This window comes from Suricata suricatta, chromosome 2, assembly GCF_006229205.1.
Source record: "Suricata suricatta isolate VVHF042 chromosome 2, meerkat_22Aug2017_6uvM2_HiC, whole genome shotgun sequence".
Lineage (NCBI taxonomy): Eukaryota > Metazoa > Chordata > Mammalia > Carnivora > Herpestidae > Suricata > Suricata suricatta.
In genome coordinates, this window is record NC_043701.1 from 172,555,151 (window position 1) to 172,564,213 (window position 9,063).

The 9,063-nt window shown below is 48.0% G+C and overlaps 1 protein-coding gene across 7 annotated transcripts in view; it reads right to left on the bottom strand.

Moving 5' to 3' along the window:
• Positions 1–9,063, bottom strand: part of GFRA1 (GDNF family receptor alpha 1) — a 212,910-nt gene that overhangs the window by 201,278 nt on the left and 2,569 nt on the right. For all 7 annotated transcript variants that reach the window (XR_003905752.1, XM_029932644.1, XM_029932645.1 and 4 more), the window contains exons 3-4: positions 8,466–8,759; positions 7,144–7,227 (exon numbers count right to left, since the gene is read on the bottom strand). Coding sequence is in view for 6 of the 7 variants with exons in the window: in XM_029932644.1 (XP_029788504.1) it covers positions 7,144–7,227; positions 8,466–8,759 (378 nt within the window). In the remaining variant the exon portion in view is untranslated. The remainder of the gene's footprint in view (positions 1–7,143; positions 7,228–8,465; positions 8,760–9,063) is intronic.

Below are 9,063 nucleotides of genomic sequence, written 5' to 3' on the forward strand. Positions count from 1 at the left end.
AGAAAGGGCAGACACTTGCCCAAGGTCATCTGGCCAATAAGGGAGAAAGCTGGAAACAGAACACCAGCCTCCTGACTCTTGAACTATACCCCCTGGACCAAACAATCCTGATTTGACACCTTCTTTTGCGAATTCAGTACTATATCCCAGAGAACCAAGAAAGAACATCTTGTGGAAAGAACAAGCTTGGACAGCAGAAAATTAAGAGATGGCAGAAAGAAACACTTCCAAGGACTAAGGAGAAGGAATGCGGACAGACCTATTGGCTATAAATAATGTTGTACCTTGTAACAATCTTCAGTTCATGCAATTACCTGTCACTCACTGATGTTTTATCTCCCCTCTTCCGGGACTGGACCTATGGTCATGCTATGCAAAAACATTTGGCTAGCTTCATCTCCCTCACTGGAACATTCAGGCCTTGGCCATGAGCATCTAGACACTGGAGTGACCTGCTAGCTCTCTTCATGAAACTTCTCGAGGTTGACAGTTAATCTAAGTAATAAAATTTGCCTTTGGGAGTGATCAGTGATACAAGACACACATTCCTCAGGTCAACATGCAGGTAACAAGAAAGTATGCGTAGTCTATGACTTTATTTTTGTAAAAAAAAATAATAATAAGACCTATGTGTATATATATGTGTATATAAACCTACATATATATTCACATTTAAAGGGAAAAAATTCTGGAAAGTTTCATATCAACATGTTTACAAGTGGTTATCTTTAGGAGCTGTGACTAAGGCTCACTTAAATTCCTTTTCCTCTTTTACCTATTTGTAATTTCTTGTTATTCTACCAAAAAAAAAAAATGAGTTACTGAGGGACTAAGAGAGAGAGAAAATAAAAACCAAGTCATGGCCCGCGAAAGTGAAATATAAGTGTACTCAGCAGAGCCTGTGGGGACGGACGCATCTCCCAGGGTTAAGGCATGCCCTTCCCAGAGAGCAGTAATTCCTCCCGCTATGAGGGGCGTTGGAGAGCAGATTTATGAGCAGAGGTTAGAAGAATGGGAATCAGTCAAGCTGAGAAGGGAAAGCTGATCACGAGAATCCTTAAACACAGGAAGAGCCCCCACTGCGGGTGACCACGGCCTGCAGCGCACTCACCTCTGACCCAAGAGCATAAAAACAGGGCCCCAGAGGAACAGGGGGATTCAGGGGGAATAAGGAAGACCCTTCCCAAAGGGAAGGTAAGACGCAGACAGAGTTATTAAGAGCCAGGACTTTCCTCCAGGGCCCTTTAGATAAAGCATAGATTTTTCATTTTTGTCCAAGGTAGTTTATGAGCAGCTTTCTTGAAGGCTTGGGATGGACATCCTTTTCAAGACACAGAATCGCTGCTCCACGACCAGGGAACAAGGTCTGCTGAAGAGAGTCCCCGTGTCTTGGAGTAAGGAGCAAGCCGACAACTAACATGACCTTGGCACCGCACTGAAAGTGGCTGAGACTTCCTGGGGACCGACGATGCTTCAGGTACTGCGAGTATTTTATATACAGCATCTTCAAGGCCACAAGAACCTAAAAGGTAATAACCTTCATCTCATTCTATATCCAAGGAACCTGAGGTACAGTAAGCTCAAGTGGTGTGACCAAGACGAAGTGAGTGGCAGGGCTAGGATGCACCCAGGCCCAGGCCGGCGGGCCCCAGAGCACGTGTTCATTCTCTACACCGGGACACACAGAGGTGTGGAGTCACGAAGCTGCCCAGGGCACTGGTGGGACATCAGGTGGTCACTTGGCTTGTTTGGACACAGGGTAGCTGCAGTGAGGTGGAAGGTCCATTAGTGGAAGGATCTATGGAGTAAAACTGAAGCCAGATAGTTCATACCAGTTACCATGGTGCTAAGATAAGGCCTGCCAATGAGGAGGTTAGGTTGAATCAAGAGGAACTTGACACAGTAAGAAGGTCAACGTAAAGTTCAAGTGCAAGATGAGTATATTTAGGGAATGGAGAGAGGAGAACAATTCAAAAGACAGCAGATGGACTGCAAAAGACGGGGTGATGGGTATGGCTGAAGAATGAGAACAGCAGACGGGGTGGCAGTAACCCCAAAGCCTACAGCTTAGCCAATGTCACATGTAAGACAGGAGAGTCGGAGAGAGAAGGGTGTAAGGAGCCAAGGGGAGAGATGGTGAGATCCATCTTGGATGTGCGGGGTTTGAAGTCACTGAGATACTTCCAGATGGAGTTGTCCAGGACTCAGCTGGAAATGTTGGTTGAGAGCTCTGGAGAGGCTGGAGTTGGAGAAACGATTCTGAGTCGTCAGTCTAAGTGGTAGCTTTCCTCCCAGGAATGGATGCGGTTGGTCCAGAAAGCATGCAGAACAGAAAGAGGCCAACCCTGGCCTCCCCTAAAGGCATTGCCATGTCCTGGCAAAGGTCCTAGAGGCCAGCCTCCAGCAGTGTGGCCCTGACCAAACCACTTCCCCTCTCTGAGCTTCAATTCTGTAAAAGCAGAAAGTCAGACTAGATCTCTAACGCCCTTCTCTGATATTCCGACATCCATGGTTAACAAAATGGCTACTCAGAACCAGGAAGAATGCTCCATGCTGAGCGGACACTCGGCATAACAAACAGGTGCCTAACTTTTCCAGCGGGAAAGACAGACACAGACATCAGTCTGCGCCATACACTGTGATGACCAGCTATCATCAAGGCAAGAGCAAAACGCGGCATAAAAGAGTCCGGAGAGGAAGTGCCTGTCTGGGGGAATTCCAGCATGGCCCACAGAGCCGAAACTAGATGGAAGTGTCGAGGAACTAACAGAGAAGTCGGAGCACGTGCAAAGGCACAAAACAGTGGATGCACATAAAATACCTGCGGAATGGATTGTGCCTGTGCTTGAGTGGGGAGGAGGTGATAGGGTTTGCAGAAAAAGGGCAGGCACAAGCAGGCCTCCTAAGGAGTTTCCCAGACACCCGAGCAGGCAACAAGGAATGGCAGGGGTTCTAAACTATTGGCAAAATGTGATTAGAGTTATTTCGGACCGCTGAGCGGAAAGCAAAGGGCCACCCACCATCCACCCCAGTAGTTGGTATTTACAAATACCTCTCTTTTGTCCTGATTTCACAAGATAGCACAGGACCTTATAAGATTCTTCTTCAGCATGTAAAAGTTTTAAGAAAGCTTCTTTTTCATACTGAGATAAATATGATGGCACATTAAAACAGAAATGCGAGACATGGCAAATTATTCATAGCAGCATTCAAGAACAAAGGAGCCGTACTCAAAAGAGTGTTTAGGAGCATCTCCTCCTGAAGCAACAGATGCCCAAGTACATGGGAACCAATGTGAAGATCCTAAGGCTTCCTGGGAAGGTGTAAGCCACTCCTGGGACCCGGCAGGAAATGATGACAGGGCCAGAGAGCTAGACCTTTGTCCTTCCCCAAACAAGAGTCAGCAGGTCCAAATCCTAAGAGCGCTCTTTCCCCACATCTACCTTGTCTCCCGTTTGCAATACCATCGGCTTTGGTTATATTTGAGAAACGCCTGGTGTCTCTTGACTCTTCTCTACAAAAAATCCAAACTCCAGTCAATACGTTTAGACCCTGAATCCCTGTTTTTCTCTTGCTGCCATAGAGGCACTTATATCCCCCTCTGACCTTCCATCCTCAGGCTTTTCTTAGCACTGGCTGCACCTTCGAAATTTGTTATCTTGCTCTCCCCCTCCAGTGAGTCCAAAAGCAGGGCCAACAGGTTCACCTCCCTTTCAAAACACTATTTACTATTTGGTGCTTCTAGAACTTTCATGAAGATGAAAAGGTGAGATTAAAGAGCAGAGAGCTGTGACAGATGTGAAGCACACATAGTTGCTCTGTCCTCTGGGCCTCGGTGTGCCCACATGGCTCTGCCTTGGCTCCCGAGTCACTTCTCCGTGTCGTTTCCTCTCCACGTCCTTTGGCACTGGCCCCTCTTGCCTTTGTGCACTCCCACTCATTGTCTGCTCCGTCCCTGTAAAAACCACACTAGCATCAACTCACAACGAAGGCACCTCCTTGAGCCCTTAAAAGTCCTTTCAAGGCCAAATGCGTCCACCAACACATTTCCACAAGGGCTGTCCTTCCAACTTCCCACTGCAATTCCCTAGTTCTCATCTCACTAGGCTATCTGATTTCTCTCCTACAACGCAGGCTTCAGACCAGAGATGACAGGTTTTCGACTCTATCTTATTTTCTTCCCTTCCTTGTTCCTGCCAGGCCACTGATGGCACATCAACATGACCCTTTAATTGGTGATCAAGTAAACAATGGCAAAGATGGCTGTGGGTTTGAGGAGTCCAAAGAAAATGGAAACACAAGAACGTCAAACATGTCTTGTTCAGTGAGACAATTCAGCTCACACTTAATGTACGTGGATAAACATTCTCCTCACATTGGGCGAAGAAACCCAAATATGGAAACTCTGATTGCTACCATATCTGTAAAAGGCAGAGGCCCTGTTGTCCTGGTTTTGTCAGAGGGATTTTCAAGACAGAAGAGATGTTCTAGAAACTCAGATTCAAGCCATGAAAGCAACATTCATCATCCTGCTGTTCTGTCCCTCTCTATCTTACAAATGCCAAACTGGATCATATGCATTATTCAATGACTTAAAGCCTCTCAAGATTCCATTTGGCTTCCCTATGCCCACTCAGGGGACACGGTCACTGTCAGAGGTCAAAGCTCATTAGCACTGGAACCCAAATTCAATGCCCTTGAGATATAAAACCTAGCTCCTGACAAGGCTTCCTGCCTCTGATTAATTCATTATGACTCCTGGGTTCTCAGCAGGACAGGTCTCACAAACTCAAATTCATATCTGCTATGAAAAGCAACCTGGCTGAGAAAGGGATCCAAGAAAATGAACAAGCGAAACTTGGTCCATGCAGAAGAATTCCCGCAATTCATAAAAGAAATTCAGACAACCCAGTGGTATCTGGGAACGACCAAGTCATTTTAAGTGTAGAATGAATGAAGGATTGAAAACACCATTGAAGAGCACAGTGAATGGGTTCCGGAGGTGACTTCAATCTTCCACCAGAATCATGAGCTGTTAGGACTAGAGGTCAGTTACTCCAATGGTCGCATGATACTAAGCAAAGAGAGACCCTGAGAGGGAAAATGAGTTTGCTGAAGTCCTACAGTCTACAGCAGCTCCGAGATTAAAACCCAAATGAGCCTCCCTCTTAGCCCACCTCCTCACTCCTACTGTCCCCAGGGAGGTTCATACGCCCCCAAGCATCCTTACAAAGACTAAGGAGTAAGGCTTCCACGGGGTAGGTGCAGGCAAGAGGCACTGTTCTTCAAAGCACTAGGAAGGCCAGGTTCGCGCCTGGTACGCCATGTGCCACATCCCACCCCAGCTCCTACAGACTTGCTTCCACGAGAGCCCAGCTGTGTCCGTGACTCTTTCTGCCAGTGCCAGACACTGCCTTAGCAGGGCCGAGGGGACATGGCGCATTAGAAGGGACTTGGAGTGGGATTACTGGCATTATTTGGATAATATATGAATGCCTCTGATGCTAAACCTATAGCCCTACATCTTATCCCAAAATGTATGTGTGCGCCCGCACACACCACTCCCCCCCTACTTTTCCTCTGAATCAACACACACACACACACACACACACACACACACACAGAGAATAATGTAGAGGAATGCTTCTCAAGCCTCATGTTTATATGAAGCACCCAGCGCAGGGATTTTCTTAAAGTGCAAATTCTGATTCAGGAGGTCTGGGATAGAGCCAGAGACCCCAGACTTGTAACCAACTCCCACACGATGTCCATGCCACTGGGCAAAAGACCGAACCCTGAGCAGCAAGGGGCGGATATTACAAAAGCCTAGAATCAGACACATCTGAGTTTAAGTTCTGGTATCACTAATCATGAGCTTTGTGGTCTTGGGCTGGTTCCCTAACTTCACACCGCTTCTATTGCTTCACTCCTAAAGTGGAAATAATAACACGTAAGATGACCATGAAGACTGTGAACCTAAGTTCATGATAGAAAGCTCTTAACACAGTGCCTCACATATAAGAGGCGCTTAATAAATGCCAGCTGCTGGCTGTCTCTAAGATTCATGAGGGCAGGGACGAGATCTGTCTGGCTCATGCCAAAACCTCAACAACTAGAACGTAGTAGGTGCTCAACAAAAGTTTGTGAATAAATGAATGTATGTAAAATACACCCACACATAATATCAGTATTTACATACTTGGCTTTCTATGGCTTTCTGCAGGAAAACAGAAAACGTTTAGAAACATTAGAAACCAGAACACTCTCACCAGTAACAAACCGCCATTGCATAGAATTCAACATTAACCACCATATGTAACCACCAAGAAAACATACAGTCAGTGACGGCTGTATACATTTGAGAAAATGTCTTAACTATAAACAATTAAAGACATCAGTCTGGGATCTGTACGTATGTCATTAAGAGAAATTACTACCTTGCTCGTTATTTATGGGGCTGTCTGAATGCCAGGGTTATGAAAAACTTAATTCTAAAACTAAGTTCACTTCCAACACAAACGTAGAGCTGCAAAAGGAGACAAGACAAATCCTGGGTAATGAGACCACTTTTTAAAGGGGCCACTGGGGCACTAATACATTCTTTTATACATGCCCACACTTGATCAGAAAAAATGAAAAATAGCATTGCTAACAAATGGTAGAGCTTAATCGTCTAAATCAAAGGCAGAGAAGTGAGTCCATCCGAAATTCTTCAACAATCTAAGATTATCTTCAGAAGTCTCGAAAAGTAAGTGGCATCATTTAAGGTGATCCCTTTGCTGGGAGGCACTGTGAATGGTATGTAGCAAGAAGGGAATATGATTGCCACCTACAGACGGGAGAAGCACTCTCTACCTAAGAGCTAGCCAATCATATTTCACTGTGAAAAAAATTCAACCAAATCACCTCCCTCCAACCTCTTTCAAATCACCACACCACATTACTTCATTTAGAATTACTTTCAAGTCACACAATCATCTGTAGGCATTCTGCCTCTTCATTATCATCATCCTATTTCTAATTTCCCAGAAACGCTGTGCCATTCCACTGTCTACTTACACACTCTCTGAGAGCCAAAGCGAATGCAAGCCAATGGATCGCAAGCAGGCAAAGGCCTCAGAGTGGAGGCATGAATCTGCTTACCTGGTATGAAAGGGACCACCCGGAATATATCAGACAATCTGCTGTTAACTGGCTCATAAGGGGACTCTTCGAGCAGATCATTTCCTAAAAACAACAGAATGCCTGGGCTGAGATCTGGAAAACAGGCCTATTTCAGAGAGTTGTTGTTACTGAATCGAAATTCTAAGTATGCTATGATTGTGTAACGAAATGATGCTGAAACTTTCAAGGATCTCAAAGGCATCTACTTGGCTATGGATATTTTTCCTTCCCTCTGCCTCTGTTGTCCTCGCTCTCCCAAGAGTGCCATGAAAACACGGAAGAGCAACCCCGCCTGATCTTGCCAGAAAACTCTCCCACTCTTTGCAAAGGAATGAAATAAGAGAGGAAGAAACCAGTGATGTCACCAGCCCAGCGTGCCTCCAGGAGCCAATGGAAGAAAGGTGACCCAAAAGAGGCCCCCATTTCTTTGCTCTTAAGCATGACATGTAGTCAGAGAGCCTGTATGCTGGCTAGTCAATAATTAGTCTTTGAAATAGGTTTTCATTCATAGGTTCTGGAAGAAGTAGTGCCTGAGGTCAAATCTGTTTGTTACAAATTCTTGGTGTGAGTCTCCATGGAGAATGAATGCACTGAAGCTTGTGTTAGACTTACAAACCTCAGACACCTCTGGCACACAAGGACCCCCAAATCCCCACTGGACTGGATGGTTGTGACAAGTGGTCCTTTTTCCCCTCAAACCACTTCTGTGTTAACCGGGGTCTGAACCACACCAGCTGGTCCAAGACTCAGCGGATCTAAGATGACCAATGGTGTTTCACACATCTGCCTTTGATCAAGTTTGCAGGGGGTTAAGATAGAACAGATTCTACCGGACCTTTTATCCTTAATTCTTTACCTTAGGTCTGAATAGACAGAAAGGAAGAAGAAAGGGGAGAAAAGTCCAGACACGATTCAGGGCAAGTCTTTGTATTATTATTCTCTGAAGCCAGCTCTCCTCTGAGAGAAGTGGGGAGTTCCTGCCAAGTCCCTTAACAGGCTCCTGCTCGGATGCTCTGACCAGGTTTTCAGAGAGGTCGGGGCGGGCGGGGGGTGGGGGGGTGGGGAGTTGGGGGGTGCCGGGGATGTCCGCCACCCCCTCATGGGTTTTCCAACAACCAGGCCCCAACAATGCTGCTCGGAGGCAGCAAACACCAGCTGCCGCTGTCCCTGGGGGCCAATGAAAGGTCCTCATTCTGCAGCTGGGGAGAATTGAGTCGAGGATGAGGTCAGCGGGACCCGGCCGAGGGGCCCGCCTGCCTTCGAGGGGGGAGGGGCGGGGGGCGAGGACGGCGGGCGCGTACCCTGCAGGCTCTGGTACATGCTCCAGTAGATGCGCAGGCAGTTCTTCTCCTTCTTCATACCCCGCTTGCAGCGGCAGTTGTACAGAGACTTCTGCTTGAGGGCCTCCATGGCACTGCGGCACTCGTCCTTGGCCTCCAGGCCCGATGTCAGGCTGAAGTTGGTCTCCTTGCCCGCCACGCACTGCCTCAGCGTGCGGTACTTGGTGCTGCAGCTCTGCTCTTTCAGGCACTGGTCGCTGGCTTTCACACAGTCCAGGCGGTCCCCGCCGCTCACCTCGGCCGACAGGAGCACGTCTACGGGTGCAGGGGGAGGGAGCATGAGGGCGGCGGGGCAGGGACCCGAAGCCCCAGGCGGCGGGGAGGGTGCGCGCTGGAGAAGGCATCTGGGGTGCCCCGCGCGGCCAACGGGCCCGCCCCTCTACGCCGGGAATTAGTCTTCCCGCCCTGGGACCTCCTGCCTCCTTGGTCGCGCCCCCCCCCTACGTCGACCCCCAGCCGGCAAGGCTTTGCGGGCTTTTTGCGGTTCGCCCCGGAGTGCGCGCTGCCCACCGCGCGTGCCCGCCCCGCCGCTCCGGGGCAGAGCCGAGCGGGTGGAGCT